Consider the following 17,962-nt stretch of genomic DNA (forward strand, 5'->3'; position numbering starts at 1 on the left):
TGTGAGATCTGGTTGAGGAAGGGAGAGGGGTCTGCAGCTGACCCATTTGTGGTTCGCTAGCCACCTTTGCAGATCTTTCACTCTTCCCTCTGAGATCTGGACCATGTCAGATAGATTCCTCTGATGCTGCGTCCACTGGAACTTCAGGTCCCACTGCAGAGTCCCCATGTACCAGCATGTGTCTGTAACCCACAGGATGCAGGAGGCCATATGTCCCAACAACCTCAAAGTCTACTTCACCAAAAGTCTAAATATCTCGGACTTGCCGTTTGGGAAGATAGACCCAAAACCACACTGTGTCTACAACAGATCCGATGAAGGGGAGCATCTGAGAGGCAGTCAGGTGTGACTTTGGCACATTGCTAGTGAACCCCAGCAAATGCAAGAGGGCCGCCATAGTCTGGAGGTGGGAGATGACAGCCTGGGACGAGCCCCCCTCAACAGCCGGTTATCGAGATATGGGCAGACTGGCACCCCTGATTTCCTCAGAGGAACTTCAAAAACCACCACCACTTTGGTGAACAACAGTGGGGCATTGGTAAGGCCCAAATGGAGCATAGTGAACTGAAAATGCTCTTGGCCTACCAGAACTGCAGGTAACACCTGCGGGCAGGCAGGACTGGAATGTGGAAGTACATGTCCTGCAAATCCAGTGCTGACATCCAGTATATGGGCACAGGGCAGACAAGACCTGAGCTAACATGAGCATTTTGAACTTCTCCTTTTTGATGAAGTAGTTGAGGGGTGTAAATCTTGGACAGGATGAAGACCTCTGTCCTTTTGCGGCACCAGAAAGTAGCGGGAACAGCAACCACAACCCACCTCTGGAAACGGCATCCTCTCTATAGCTCCCCTGACCAGGACAGGTGTGACTTCCTGACAGAGAAGGCTAGGTGATCCTCCATCAGCATGTTGTAAGATGGTGGTGTGAGGGAGGGTGGTCACGAAGGGGAGGGAGTAGCCCCCTCAGACAATTTTCAAAGCATGCCTATCCGATGTTATGAACTATCATTGTGACAGGTGATAGGAAATCCTGCCAACTGGATTCCCATGTTGGTATGAGCGCAGATTAGGAGAGTTTGGAGGCTGTGGCTGCTGGGAGGGAGGTGGACTGACCTCACCGCTGGCTGTGGGTACAGCACCCTTGGTCACGAAGAGGCTTGGGAGCATACGCAGCATGGTGGGTGGGAGGATAAAGACGCGACTGGAAGCCCCTTTTTTGGCTGCGAGTGGCAGAGTGAGGGTGACGAGAAGCCATCAAAAGACCTAATGACCCAGTTGTATCCTGCTGTTCTTGAAGCACTCCAAAGCCGAATCCATCTTGTCTCCGAAGAGCTGGGAGACATCAAAGGGCATGTCCATAAAAGAGGACTGTACATCCCCAGAAAGGCCAGTTGTCCTTAACTAGGCATGGCGCTTAAAGGCCACTGTTAATGAAAAAGTTCTGCCCAGTGAGTCTGTTGTGTCAAGTCTGCAAAGTATTGTGAACGTTGCTGGATCTCCCCCATCAGCGACAGCCAGACTATGGCCCTGGCCTCCTCCACGACCAATGGCAGCACCTGTCCAACTGTGTCCAATAGAGTGTGGGAGTAGTGGCCTAAAAGGTATGCGATTTTCACGGACTGCAATGCCAGGCTGGTGGAAGAAAACATCTTTTTTCCCAAAGTGTCTAGTCTCTTGGATTTCCTGTCCGGGGGTGTGGTACGGAATGCACCAGGATTCTAATGGGATGTAGAAGCTTGATCCACTTAGCTTTCCAGGGTAGTGTGTTGTATCAGGACGTTTGGGTCCCCTACAGTGGGGCGGTGGGCAATGGCCCTATTCAAAGGAGGTCCTGTGCTGGATTTAGACCATGTCCCTAGTAGTATGTCAGTGAGTGCGTCATTAAACTGGAGTAACAGTTCTGAGGGGGAGAGTCCTGGATGCAGCTCCACTGCCAAGACGTTAGTCTTGACTGCCACCGAGGGCAGAGTCAGGTCCAGGATCTCAGCTGCCCTCCGGCACCACTGTAGCAAAGAACACTTCCTCCTCCGAAACCACGGTAGAGGGAGAAAGGAGAAAGCATACCAGTATCTGGAGCAGAATCTAGTCCACTGGCTTCACCCAGGTCCTTACAGCAATCCATGTTAGTGTCTTCTGCTGCAATCTTCCCAATCCTCCCTGAGTCCTAGTCAATAGAAATAGGACTGAGGCTCCGGTCTGGAGGGCATGGCTCCACTGAGCACCATAGGTGGCATTAGTCAGTGCCCTTACGGCTAGGTGTCACAGTCAGGAATGAGGAAGGGGGGCGGCATTGACATTGGGACCTGCACCTGGGAAGGTTGACATGGTATGACCTGCATCGGTCCGGATCCAGGAATGGATCTGAGGGGTCCTAATGGCAGCAAGGCCTGAACCATTGGCATGGACCAGAAGTGGCCCCTTCCAAACCCTCGGGCTTCACAGCACACCTGAGGGAATGGGCTGCCCAAATATGAGGCGCAATGCCTTATAGAACTTTTATAACTGGGTGTTGGTCGCTCCAGGTCCCGGAGCCTCAGGGAGGTGCCGAAACGGCCCAGGTGCTCGCTTGACTATGGAGCCAGGCTTTGATGCATGACGCTCTCTCATCTCATTGTCCGACGGAGGAGTGGAAGTTGAAGACTATAGCTTCTTTTTTCTTGTGGTGGTGGGACTTACCCGAGTGGCCCGACATCTTCGAGTGCAATGAAAATCGAGCACTCTGTGATTGCTCCTTGGACCTTCCTCTTGATCAGGATCTGGATCATCATGGCGTCGCATGTTGGGTAACCAGGAGCTTGAGGGATTGCTCCCAAAGGCCTCCAGGTTCATGGAGTGGCAATAGGCATAGACCTTTGGGTCGTGGTTGCGATTGAGGCACAAGAGGCCTACCAGGTGCTGGTCCATTACCAGCATCGAATGGTGATAGGCGCAGCAGGGCTTGAAGCCAGCCTTTCTGGAGGACATACCTGCCACACCAGGCGGAGATAAGAATTGATAAAAAGAATTGAAGAAAAGATTTGATAAAATGTCAAAAAACATTAGCCAAAAAATGACTAGGGGCAGTTTATCTCTAGGTCTGAGCTGACTGGTGCAGAAAGACAAGCACTGACGTCAGCGCCTATATAGGCACTATTAATGTCACTTCCAGCGTGCATGACACGACAACGTCGCATGGAGCTGAACTACACCACATACAGGCATGCAGGGGTACTGCTCAGGAAAAATCTTCCTGGATCCAGTCTGACACGTGGGGATAATTCTGAGGTGAGGAATCTGTAGCTAGAGGTCTCTACCACATATCTGTGTTCAATATTTAAAGTTCTGCACAAATTCTCTTGATTTCATTCTTAAAATGTTTGCTTTTATCTCTCTCCTATGAAGGTATGCCTCAAGCCATTTTCCAAATAGACAAACATTCACTGAAATGTGCCCAAGACCATTTCAGGGTGACATTTCTATGAAATACTCCTGTAGTCTTGTAAAAGGACCTTCTGTTTTCCCTACATGACCCATCTTCACTATAGTGTCATTCATTTTATGACACTATACACCTTTGACACAACTTTTCAGCAGTATTTCAAAAATGAGGATTGAACCAGTGCCTTTTTAAGATGTCTACCATCCCATCATGTCCCACGTGTGTACGCCCATGTATCAACTTTGCCATTTGCAGTAGCAATTAATCTGGTAAGACAAACCTCCTGTCAGTACATCTCCATATTTCATTTTCATCTTGCTTGCATCCTGCTTTCTCTCAAATTTGTTTTCCCTCATTTGACATTTTTTTGTGGGGTTCTCTCAACTCATTTATTTAAATTGACATTGAGAGAAAACTGTTTACATTTTCCACTTCTTTTTCTGAATTCTGATTTTTTGTTTTAGAAATGTTGTAGTCGTAACTGCATAGTACTTAGCAATTTGGTCTGCAATATTTAATTTCCAGTGCTTTGTGCAGTGCACTTTACCATTGTTTTCTTTGGCAATGTCAATGCATGCAACAAATCAAGAATATGTGACCCTTTGTGAATTGGCGTGCTAGCAGGGGTCATTAAACCCTGATGTGACCACAAGTGGGCAAAATCATGTACCACTCCAAACAGTAGTGACTATCAGTATAGATTGTAACACTCAATTCACTGAACATGCAACAAGCTCTAGTAATGATAATCAATTCAGCTACTTGTTTTGCAGTTAAATTTCATAAGACGGATCCCTCCATAATGTACGCAAAATGCACATGCTGCTCATAGGTTTCCGTGAACATCTCTCTACATTGAGCCATGCACAAATAAATTTGAACCAGCCAACTTGAGTGATAAAATCTTGAATGTCTGATCTTGGCTTGGCACATAATTCTGTCACATCAATGCAGTCAAGTTCAGATTCATTTATTTCATAATTTGTCTCATTTCTTTGCAATTAGAAAAAAGTGTCGAAAGTAAGTGTTTCACACATATTGATTGAAATGTTTTCAGCAACCAGTGTATCTTCTCATACTTAGTCAATCAATTGCTAGTCAAATGCACAAATCACTCACTTTCTGCATCTACTGGAATTTGAAATACTACTGGATTCGGTACCATGGGACAACATGAAACTACTATCTGGCAAAGATATGTTATTCCTTATTCCTATTTAGTTTGCACAAGCCCATCACAGGTGAGTTACATGATCTCCCCAAAACCTCTTTTAAAATATGTTTCTGCACTATTGTTTCAATTAGAGATGTAACCCCCTCTTTAGCCTGGCAGGAATGTTTTGGGGCATATTTGATAAGGGTAAACGTAACATTTTTATGTAAGTGTACTATTGACTGTAAAGATTCCACAGTCTGGGCAGAGACCTCGCACATAAAAATGTACAACAGGCCTACCTTTTTATCTGCCGATTCTCCGCCAAGAGTGCAGAGTCTCTGCAGCCATAAAATTACTATTAGTAAAATGAATCTCGTAGTTTGCGAATACCAAAAAAAGTAAACTTACATAAAAGTGTACATTTATCATTGTAAACCATGCCTTGTATTAGGCAGTTTGTGGATACGCTGCATCTGGTTTCACTGTGATTTGTACTGGCTTTGCAGTTTTTAATCCTCTCAATTTATTTTCCTGTAAAATCCAACCTCTCTTTTTCACTGTGTATCTTACATGTAGAGGGAAGTCATTTTCTGTGAGAAGTAGGAACATACCTATTTTTGTTTCTTGAGATTTAATTTTGAAAATCCACACCATTATCCTTTATTTAAATGAAAAAAATTGCACAATGTAACTTGCATAAAATATCACAACCTAACAGATTTACTAGACGTTTTTCACTAATTAATTCACTAATTATAAATGCATGCTTATATATAGCTATAATTATATTAGATCTGAGCCTATGTTTACAGACACTTTTGCTGCCAACTAATGAGTCACATGTTTATCTGAAATGCTTTCTGTTTGGACTTCTTTTCCTGTGAGTGGTAGGTTTGAAACTTCCAATTGTCTAACTGTGAAATAGGTAGCACTTGTATGATTAAAAAATATTATATCATGGCCACTAACTTCTCCTTCTACTTATGGACCATTCTGATCTACCTCTAGGACTCCATCCAACATGTAATCCTCCTTGTTCCTCAGGCATAGTCATTGTGCCTGACTCAGTCCATAAGGAACTCCAAGTGTAGTTGCAGTTGTGGAAACGTATCATTAATTACTGATTGTTTAATTTTAAGTTTGAGCACAGATTTGCTGAAATTTAAAATTATATGGAAATCCTATTGTATTATTCTGCATTTAAGGTTGTAAAACTGGACTAAAAGCAATAATTCCATTGAAATGCCTTGCATTCTGCACGTTCAGCAAAGGTGCCGGTAGGGCTCAGAACATTGACTGTGTCATCCCATTCTTTGCCACAAAAATCATGTTTTTATGCATGGAGTCATTTGAAACATTATTTGTTTTTATGTGCATATCATTCTACATTAAATCTACAAGCCTGTCTCCATTGGCCTTCTTTGCCACAAATGTGACAAAGTGCAGATTTCATCTGCACATTATTGACATTATTATTGAAACCTTTACCACGGTCTCAGGAACCATTTCCTTCGAGCCCTAGAGGATTCTGGAATTATACCCTGACCACCTTTCCAAGGAAACTGAATCACTGCCTGCAAAGTTTTGCATAGGCAAAGATTTCATCGAACTATTTTGCTTGCCAACACATCACATTCTTCTGAATCTTTGATCTCAACTCCGGATGCATCCCATTATAAAACCTTCAGTAAATCCAGTCGCACCACTGCCTCCTTTGGGGGGTCATCCATTCTACTATATTACCCGTAAATCTACATTAATCTCCCATAATAAGCATGAACTGACTTATCTGCATATTGTGTCACTCTCATAATTTTTGACCAATTAACTAGTTTTGCTGGAACCTTTCCCATGAAATGCTCAATTACCTCTGCATAGTTTTGCATGACAGTTGGTGAAGGCTGATTAGCATCTAAATCCACACATTACTCTAAATTCATTGTATGCATTGTTTTTCGCAACCATTGCCTCGCCTTTTGACGATTCACCAGCCTCTGAATCACCTTCCTTTTTCCTGGGTTCACTCTAATGGGTCGCCTGATTCTGAATTTGATCTTCATTATGAAGAGGAGGTTTTGTCACAATTAATAATTGATCCATATGTTCATATTTTTCCTCACAATTACTAGTTCTCTAATCTTTATTTGTATTCTTCTTTTTGATTAGTTTTCACTAGCAATTACAGAATATGCATCCAGAGTTTCTAAAACTTCTTTTCACCATAAGGTTTAGGGGAAAACACAAGCTTGCATCCTTCCAATTATTAAAAGCCTTTCAACATTTTCTTGTGCACTTTTTCATTATCTACATTATTTCATTCCTTCAATGCTTCAAACTGCGGAGAGCTTGGTTGTGGTTTAATTTCAAGTAGCACACACTCCAGATATTCAGATTTCTTCACTTCAAACATATCATTTTCCAGAAATTGCAACTTATTATTATTCGCCATAGCTTTGTTCCAGTCTCAGAGCCACGAACAGGCATGCACACCATTATCGGAGAGCATCTCATATGCAGATATGCCAACGGGATGTGAAACTTGTTCTTCTGGGAGTAAAGTTTTAGACTTTACCAAAATTGCACCCATTGTAGATTTAAAAAAAACTCCACAATTCACACACAATTAATTACAGTGCAATTTCAAACAACATTTCAATCCCAGTAATTCAATAAAACTAAAAACAATAGACGAATAACCTGTCTCTGTGCACTAGGATATGAGAATGAATTCAAACTTAGTACCAAAGGGAAGTAGTGCCTCAAGATACTACACCATCACATGCACACCAAGCAATTTTTTACCATCAATAACCTAATCTTGAATCAGTACAGTTTATCCCTGTGCACACAATAAACCATTACTATACCTAAGTAGTACTTTTTCACAGCTAGACTATTAAAAATCATTAACTTTGGCTTATTTTTAAACTTGGCACACCTTCTTCAACCTTCCACAGACACAATCGTTTAACTCGAGCTGTCCACAAATCCAAAACTTTCACATAAATCCACAATGTCAGCAAGCAATCATCAAGTATTTCAATAATGAACCATTATCAACAAATCACAATATGCCACGTACCACATGTGAATCAATACCCCAACTTAACACAGATGCCATCACATAAACATACAACATTTTGGAAAACATACCATATACAACCTGATAATACCCACTAAATCAGACTGCTGGACAACATTTTTTAGGCACTCCGCAATACTCCAAAAACACCAGGACTCTCCAGCCCTAAGACATCCATTAGACTTAATTAATTAACCGGTTCTCCATACAGGCCACCAAAACTGTTGATGCTCTAATTAATAAATCCAGAGGGTCTTCTCATAGACTTAGTCCAACGCTATTTACACACTGCAATTTATAAGATTATTAACGTTATCACCTTTCGTGGTTTTTTTTTTTTTTTTAAACCGCAGTTGCATTAGAGAAATCAAAGAAGTTAGTTAATAAATCAATTGAATTCGCTAGCAGGCCGATATAAGGTCTGCCACCAACCCAAAAATTAAACGAGCTCTCAGGGCAGAGTTTGGCAAAGCATTACATCTCAAAGACCTCACAGCGACAACAGCAAAGCAAAAAAAAATCTGAAAGTCCAAGGTCTCAAACAGAGCAAATATGTCTGCTACCATGCTCTCAAAGCAAATCTTTAGCAAAAAGTCTGGATGTCTGGCTCATCTCGAAATAGCACATCATTTAATAATGATTTAGGAGTAGAAAGCACGCAAATTTCCTAACATTTTATAAAAGCAATGTTTTGAATAGAGCAGCCAATCAGAGTATTAGTTTCTTTGGCATCCTTGCAACACCTACTTCCTACCACAGCCTATTGGTTCGGGCAGTGCATATTTAATTAAGGATATGAGCTCACGCATTATGAAACATAGGATAACAATAGCTTGCTTTAACTACAGTGCAGAGCTTTGGCTAAGTGGCCTCAGCATTATTACATTAAGACATCCTTCTGCCTTCTCTCCAGAACAAAACTGATTAGATTTATATGCAGAGACCATGGCTGAGGCTGTATTTTGTTCAATTCTGAAAAAGAGAGGAAGACACATGTACATAAAAAGCTCATGCACATGAACTAAACACACTTTATTCTTCAAAATTTGAATGATTCTCAATGCAGCAGTATGCCTCCTAGTCATGCTAACTAATGCACCTAAATTAATAATTAATAAAAAAAAATGTAAAAGTCTTACACAACTTCATGACATAAGTGGATTATGTAAATTAATTTTGATATTGTGATATTTATTTAGTATTTGTTGAATGAGATGTAAATAAGGTGTTATGAAGGATTGTGACAAAGAATAAATAAGGATTATGAAATGATGTACTGCATTTTGGGTCATCGATTGTGTTCATGCCGAGAAAAGATCAAATCTATTGAGGTTAGATGTATAAGTTTAGTGTATGTTGGAAGCCTATTAACCACAATCGAAAGGACCATCTTTAACTCTTTTTTCTAAAGCCATGGTCATCGCCTCTTCAATCCAAGTGGCTTCTGCCACCAATTGTTGGTAATGACTGATAAACATAATGAATTAGATCCTTCTTTTTTGTGCAAGGTGAATAAACCTGAAAGAGCACCTGGCTGAATATTTTTGTCAAATATTGCTGTGAACTGTTGTATAAAAAAATAACATAATTGAAAAGCCTACACATGTTATTTAAGAACAGCACGGTTGGCAAGGGTTAACCATTGTTGCAGAGATATGGTATTATCAGCATTACTTTGGCTTGATTGGTTGAACCATAAATGAGTGAAAGCTATAAGGGCCTCCTGAAAACAAAGAAAGGCCAGCATGGAGCTACACCCACCAGGAGACCTGGTTGAGGAGGTTGACTGGAGGAAGCGACAGGAGATGCTTCGTTTGTTCAGGCAGCACCCAAAGGGTGTACTCCTGCTACCGGATAAATCTTACCAATTAGGAAGTACCGCTCTTTATGAAAAATTTCAATATTATCTTGTATCTTAGTTACTTGTATCTTAGTTATTGCTTGTGCATCCCTTGCAGGGAATCAACTTCAGAATAATTTTTTAGGTCGAGCAACCTGCCATGACCTGAGCTCATCTGGCGTTAAGGTTGTCATGGTCAGGTCCTCCTCCTCCCTCTCTGGGTGCGCCTTACAGCTTTTAGTTATCTCAAGGTGTGCAAAATGGACCAGACTTGGAAGTGGTACTTGCTGTGATCGGTTCTATTGTGGCTGGCGGAGTAATTGATTTATCTGGCCCTGGAAGAATTTCTGGGTGTGTCTGTATTCTCCACTGCCCATGGATCTACCGCCTGGTCAGTCCTGCTTATGCATTTCACGTTTTTCAGTTTTTTTTTTTTTTGCACATGCACAATACTTACTAGTCCACTAATTCCAGGTTTGGTACATTTGAGGCCGTTATTACCAGGGGCAATAATTTCAGACCCGAATTTCGCAGAGGAGCTACTTCCATCCCTGTAATGACCCTAGAGATACCAGGAATGTTACAGGTCCTGGCATTTCCAAACTTGTGATTTGCACAATACTTGTAATTCCAGGTTTCACAGCTGAATTACCGGTAGAATCTTTAATTCGGGACTGGGGTTTACTGGCCCCATTTACAGCCAAATTTGTTATGGGTACTACGTGGAAAAGTTTCCAATTGCAGTGCTCAGTACAGTGAAACACAGACAGGAGACCACTGTTGTACGCACGCAGGCGCATGCTTCTGTTTCTGCACAGACACTGACATTAAGAATCCCAAGAAGTAAGAAAAAGCAGAATAACAAATACCTGGCAGGACATATGCACAAAAATGACTGACAGAGTGACTCCTGGCAAAAGAAAAAAACAGGTCTTGGGAGACAATGTGCCTTTGCTCTCGGCATAATGGCATGCGGTTCTGTGTCTCGCCATGTATAGAGATACACGTGCTGTCACGTCCTCAGCAGTAGGAGATTCGAGGTAATTGCCAACTCGACTGCGTCGCATATAGTGCCTTCTGCGAACGAGCGCATGAAATCAGGAAAGAAGACGAATGCACATGCTACAAATTGAAGTAAAATACACTTGAAATTAAAAACAGTTGTTGTCAGCTTGCCTAGATAGTCAAACATGTGTATACAGTCAATGTATATTTACGTCTGTTTTCCCCTTTTCCTCCCACTGCAGAAAGCCGGCAAAAAGCCAAGTGGCAGGATATCAGCTGAAAAACCCGAGAAGTTGACAGCCTCGCAGGAGAAGATTGGAGACAGCAGGTAGGTGTGAATCAGAATTCTTTGTCGCTCAGCTGGAGCTGCTTCCCATTATCACACTCCCCTCGGATCCCTCCGCAAGAGAGACCCCCGGCAGGTGTTTCCATTCTGAGTACTTGCCCTCTTTTAGGCCTTCTTGCCCTTGGTGTAGCCATCCTGTGGTGCAGCCTTCCGCATTGTACTGACCAAAAATCTACTTTAGTTTTATTTTGTGTTTGATTTAGAACTGCTTACTGAGTGAGGTTTGTTAGAAGTTTGGAATCTATACGGTAATGTCCCCTTTGAGCAAATTTACTCTAAACACAGTTCTTTGACGTAATGCTTTGCAAAATTACATGCACTCTTTTTGTCAGACACCTGCACGACCCCTCCCCATAGAAACATAAATCTGGGCGTGCAGCAAAATGTTTAGGTCGGCGATCGTCTGAAAAAAAATATTTACGTCCCCTGAAAACGTCACTGTCCACGTGGCCAGGTACATCTAATGCTTCGTTAGATAACAATTTCCTGGCACATCAGTTTCATATTATACAATCCATCGCCCAGACAGGAAACGTGTATACCCGTCCCTTTGGAATTTTATAATTTATTTCAGCGATTTTCAAACTCTTTAATGCTGAGCCCCTTCATTCCCATTGTAAAAAGAAAAAATATGGGCCCCTTTGAATGGCAAACGTTTTTTCTCACGTTTACTCTATAGAATGGGAAGCTCTGAACATATTTAAACAAATAAATCATTACGGTTGTGAACAGTTACCCTTTTTAAACATGCAATGAAATACATGATTGCCAACATACAGTTAAAAAGATTAAAAGTTTAAAAATATTTCCATTGTGTTATCAGAAATGGGGTGACAGTGCAGGGAGAGGTTTGCGGGTTACTTGGAGCCCCTTTACAGCACTGTTTTCAGTAGGATGTTTGTCTCTGTTTACCAGTTGTATAGTACGTACTCCTCTTTGCCAGAGCCTGAATCCTCCACCCCATCCCCCACAACCTCAGCTCACACTATAATGAAAGTAACTTAGGGCCTGATTTAAAACTTTGCGGATGGAACACTCCGTCACATGTGACGAATATCCTTTCTGCAGTATGATCCTCATAGGATATAATGGGATCATAATACAGCAGACAGGATATCTGTCACGTCTGTGATGGAGTAGTCCCCTCTGTCAAGTTCTACATCAGGCCCCTACTCTCACATTAAACCATTCAGCAACCAGATTCAGCAATTCATACACACAAAACGGGATGTGTGGCTGTGGAGTCCCCCCCTTACAACCAGTAGGGCTCACTTGCCTTGTGGCAAAACCGCTGGCCCAGCGACTCCATAGCCCAGCTTGATACAAACTATATAACAAAGCAAGTGAAATGAACCACAGACAGAAATTGCCCTACCCTTGCATAAAGCCAAGCATCCCTTTATTGCAACAAGTAACTCCATACACTCTGCTTGTTACAAATGACAAAGAACAAAATAATGTTCTGGTGGAAGATCCCCACTCCAGCATGTCACATATAAGTGGCATGAAGATAACACTTTGCGGAGTACTTCATAACTCACCTTGCACACACACACTAATGGACAATCTCAAACACCAGCATTATTGCACCATCTCCCATGTAGCTAGGCAAAGATGACTCACCTTGTAACAGTGAGCACCTGCAAGATACTCTATGCTAGCGGTTCTTAACCAGTGTTCCATGACCCCTTGGGGTTTGTGACGCCTACTCAAGGGTTCAGTGGCAGCTTATAATATATATATATATATAAATATATATATATATATATATATATATATATATATATATATATATATATATATATATATATATATATATATATATATATATATATATATATATATCCTCAAAACAAGAATGGTCTAAAAGTTGCTGGGCAGCGCACTCCACTGCCGGTGCCAGTGACAGAGAGGACCAGTCTCGAAGAATACAAATCACCAAAAGTATTCACTGCACTCCACGAGGTTTCAATAGTGCATATTTATTCCAAAATAACAACCACCAAAGCGTTTCAACTCCCACACTGTGAACAAGACTCCTGTGGGAGTTGAAACGTGTTGGTGGTTGTTATTTTGGAATAAATATGCACTATTGAAACCTCGTGGAGTGCAGTGAATACTTTTGGTGATTTATATATATATATATATATAGATAGATAGATATATATTCACTGAAAAAAACAAAGTTTAAAGTAATGTTGTAGTTAGGTGAAATGTTTACTAACAATGTAATGTTGAGCAGACATTTACCAGTTATATTTATCTAAAAGTAACTATAACTCGTGCCCTAAGGTAACTATAACTCACACCCCTGCCATGCACAGTTTTCTCATCAATAATAATTGCATTGCAAATCTTGCAGTAATGTTATCAATGATGTCATAGATAATGTCATGAGTGATGTGATATGTCAGCAATTAGCAGTGCATGCCAGTCTTTGTTTTCTGAAACTTAAACATTATTGAAAGAAAGAAAACAAGAACCTCCTCTCACCCACTTCATAATAAAATATAAGGTACCTGGATACACCCTTATACCAATGCTAAATTACCTGATTTGTCATACCGCACACACGAAGCCCATCACAGTAACCAAGCTTGGTGACATAAATTCCTCACAGGCTTCAATGTGTTGTCAAAGCAGGAATTAACTTCAGTACCCTCGGTGGCACACCACAGTGCACTTCATAGCACAAAGGGACACCCTCTGTCAAAAAGCAACTCGTATTCTCATCATACTCACCAGCAAACACCATTCAGTCATTCATTCCCAACTCAAAGTGAATGATACAATAAATATTCACTCTGCGCTCATGCCAAGAAACATCGTAGCCACTGGGTGATATCTCAGTAACACACTGACACTATGTAAATTACTTCTAGTTATCAAGTGAATAAAGAAAAAATGGCATAAACCAACGTGATTGTTTAGATACACCTAAAGCTTATACATTTTGGTGTATGTTAACTGTAAATTACATTTACAGAAGCAAATAGAATTTATCTACCCATCAATAAATTAATAGTTTGCAGAAATGGGACAAAAAGACCCTGATTCTATGTCCGGTCTGCCCTCTGCTGAAACAGAGTTTATTCTTCTCCCAAATGCAGAATACTGTACAACACTTAGCAGCGCTAAATAGTGCCACAATTGCTCCCCCTTTCTTGGAAAAAGCAGCACTTAAAAACATCCTAATGCAGTAGCTTTTAGCGTTCCCCTCTTCATGTGAAAGTACCTCATAATGTTCCCATGTCTGTTTCAGGTCCCTGGAGTAAACAGAGAATCCTTTTAACATAGCTTCCTTCACCAATCACAAATAGAGAGAACCATCCTTCTACTCACGTTGCCCCCAGCAACCACACCCAAACATACAACAGGTACCGACTATGACTTGAGAGCGTTTCCTTGACGTCTTGATAGACATTCAGAGCGTGAGAATTGAATTAATTTCAAATGGAACTAAGTAATACATTAGTACCTCCTCTGTGCCTATTACCTCATCAGAATTAGGATAAAGGGCCAAATCTAAAGTTTGGCAGGCGGATTATGCCATCACAAATGTGACCGATATCCTGTCTGTCGTATTACAAGTGAATTATTTCTTATAGCACTTGTAATGTGGCAGGATGAGCAGTCCATCACATTTGATATATCAACTCCACAACTGGCCCACACTCCCTAGTTGGTGGCATTGGACTGTTGGGAACAACTCCGTGAAGACGCCGTGATAGCCCCTTTTGGAACTATTGTGTTTCTAAGCGCTATACTAAGATTTAATCTTTGAAAATGTGTATCTTTACCTGTGTATGTTGGATTTTTGTCATTTTGGTCTTGTTTTGCTCAGATAAACATTGGCTATTGTTCTGAACTGGTGTGGAGTACTTTTGTGGTATTTTCACTGTGTGTATGTGTGTGTATACACAAATACTTTACACAATGCCGCTGAGATAAGCCTGACTGCTTGTGCCAAGGACTATCTTAGCTGTTTGAATCCCTTTCCCTCATTAAAGTGAAGACCCTTACTTGGAAAGGGTGCAAACCACTGCCAAGTAGAGACCCCATTTCTAAGAATAACTGTCCAAAGAAATCTGATTAATTGCTTGTGGGCTAGCATATTGCACTGTAGCATTTGCACAGCACTTACTACCGCCATGTGGGGTGCCCAAGCACCTATCCACACAGATACCATGCTATCTATGTATCTGGATTAATAACCTTGTGTTGACAAACGCTTACCCTGCATCAAAAGCTTAAATAGAAACCTGTAAAGCACTTACTGAGCTGAGTCTCCTTTGACTTTAGGGAGATGATTTCGTATGGGGATTGGGTCGATCTTGTTCTCTCCTGATCAGTAGTGCGTAGTGCATACCATCTGCCAATAGACTACAAGGCCAGAATTTGTAATCCCACTCGTTTTTGTGAACAGAATCATGAAGATTCTCTGGTGGATCAGGTCTGGAGTAACCAAATATTAACCATTCTCATGAACGCCAAAAGGTTGTCAGTGACTCTTAACAGATAGTGAATTGTGTAATTTAAATAACTTTTAAGGCAAACCCAGTCAAATCACTGTCGGGGAACACACTCACTACTAGATAAAAGCTCTCTGGCTGCACTGATTCAGTATATGGGATGAAATGGTAATAGGTGGCTTTGCCCTGCACATTTTGTTAAACATTGTAACACAAATTAAGTTTTTAAAATGATTCAAACGATACACCTCTAGCTGGTGTATCCTAAATTTCATATATTATTGTAACTCGGCTCAGATTTGCAGCACTTACTAAATCTAAAATATAAAATCATTCATTTTTTCTTCCATAAAAGGAAAAGGTGGGGCTTAGGATATCAGTACATTACTGCATAAGGTATTTATATGTTTGCCTATCAAATCATAGCCATTGGCTTCCCTATCGCAAGACGAGGAGCCAACAAATATGGGTCCCTCCTCTTTCCAGCATAACAGATGACCTGCAAGTGTGTTAAAACTGGGCATAAATGCACACTGTCTCACAATCCTAACTGGAAGTCCCACTATTTTGAAACTACTCTGGTGGTGCATTTCCACCCCTATGCATAAGACATGTTAGTCAGTGAGTGCTTTGGTAAGCAGTGTAAGATGTACTGCTGTTTGAGTAGGAAGCACCTACTAAGGAACTGTCTGGATGTGCAGCTTCTATGGTTTGGGCGTACACATCTGCCAATCCCTGCCACTCTCACTGGCTTACAAAACCAGTACCGGACTTCTGACACATCCTGGTGGATATGAGACACAGCAGCAGCACCTACTGATGACGCGGATGTGTTTTCCTGCCTCCGTTGCACTTTCTACACCAGACTTGAGACTTTTTTTTCATACAGCTGGTATTGCAATTCGCTTTCCATATCTTCAATTGTGTTGCATGCCCCCATCAGAGTACATATCTGATCTTCATGCACAGGATCTACTCATATGGATAGCCTTCCCTCCAAAATGCTGCACTGTGTGAAACCTCTTAACTTAAGTGCAGTTACTTCTCTCCTAATGCTGCATAGTACTTACTGCGTCATAATTGAAGCTCATCCAAGCCCCTTAAACATATCACTTACAATTACATATAGAAAACAGTTGCGGCTCATGGGGCACGGATGGGGGGGACGGCTTGTGGAGAGGGGAAAAAAACATTAAATTAATTTAATAAAAAAACACTTACCTCTGCAGCTGCTGCCATCATCACTGCACTGCTCCTCTCCTGCAGACAGGCTGCAGGCGCAGGCTCCCAGCCTGCCCTGCAGCCAATCCTGACGCTGCTCAGAGCAGCGTCAGGATTGGCTGAGAGCGACCAGCCAGGGCGCTCCCAGGCAGACTGGGAGCTTGGGCATGCTCTTCCCAACCCGGCAACGTAGTACCGGGCTAGAGAGAGCCTACTGCGCATGTGTGTTTGGTCGACCCGAGACGGCCAGCCAAACACACATGCGCTCTGTCCCCCTGACTGCTTGTCACCCCCGTGAGAAACTCTGTCAACCTGCACTCACACTACAACCTCCCCTCTGTTCTCCATACGCACTGTTATATGTGTGCCTAGAACTTCTCCATATATTTTTATTCACAAGCTTCTACCCTACTACACTTTCCATGGCTGGAGCAGGCAGTAATCACCCAACACCGACGTTTAGGCCAACTAATACTTTACCTCCATACATGAAGGCACATGTGTAGAGCCTAATTTGTAAATAAAAACGTGCCGTTGCCCAGAGCTCTCCTCTGAAACACGGGGCTGCTGCAATGAAATGGGTAAGCACGGAATATTGAGGCAGCGTAACCCTGAAGCGGGCCTCTTTAATCCATTAATAGCCACCCCTGCCCCTTCAGCTCACTCTTGCAGTTTTCTGCTTTCTCCCTTTCTGATGCTTTTTAGGTTTTCTCTTTCCAATATGTCTCTTTTGCTTGCAGTAAATGCTTGAAGAAAAATAAGTGCCGGTCCCCAAAAATAAGTGGTGGTGTCCTGCACCAGAAACCACCGGCTCAAATTAAGCACTGCACGTGTGCTTCTGTGAGTGAAGTAAAATCTCTTCAAGGTCGTTTTACAGCTATAAAGAAAGACAGTTGAACATACAAAGGTACAAGTTCCATAGAGTAAGCTTGGGTAGAATACTTTAATTGAAGCAAAGTACATAACTCATAATAGCGAGAGAGGGACTGTTACCAATTTATGAAGACATTAAACACAACTCAATGATTCTAAGGTCTAGTAATAATGACGATAAATATGGAATACTGTACGTTTGGTTATGGGAAACTTTAGATCATATTTTTGGAGTGCACACAGCACAGATTAATTACGAAGCAACTGGAATCTTTGGTCCCTTTCAGAGTGGAAAGCTACACAAAAGTCAAAAGCTTCAAACCATTGAAAAGTGTATAGGAGGTTGCCCCAAAATGTTTTTTATTTTATTTGTGTGGACGTAAGCTATAAACTTGTTGCATAATACCTTTTATAAGGCCACTACCTTATCTACCTTTTTAAAAATAAAATGCATTACTCATTAAAAGTTGTAGTATCCTGATGCTACGATGAGTATTAGAGAGCATAGGAATATTTATACCAGGCTACCTGGTCCGCATAACAAAG

At 41.6% G+C, this 17,962-nt stretch overlaps 1 protein-coding gene across 2 annotated transcripts in view; it reads left to right on the forward strand.

Annotated features, from left to right (window-relative positions):
* Window positions 1–17,962, forward strand: part of MORN1 (MORN repeat containing 1) — a 980,804-nt gene that overhangs the window by 657,580 nt on the left and 305,262 nt on the right. For both annotated transcript variants that reach the window (XM_069240989.1, XM_069240990.1), the window contains exon 12: window positions 10,747–10,832. In XM_069240989.1, coding sequence (XP_069097090.1) covers window positions 10,747–10,832 — 86 coding nt within the window. The remainder of the gene's footprint in view (window positions 1–10,746; window positions 10,833–17,962) is intronic.

Source organism: Pleurodeles waltl, chromosome 6, assembly GCF_031143425.1.
Source record: "Pleurodeles waltl isolate 20211129_DDA chromosome 6, aPleWal1.hap1.20221129, whole genome shotgun sequence".
NCBI classification, from domain to species: Eukaryota; Metazoa; Chordata; class Amphibia; order Caudata; family Salamandridae; genus Pleurodeles; species Pleurodeles waltl.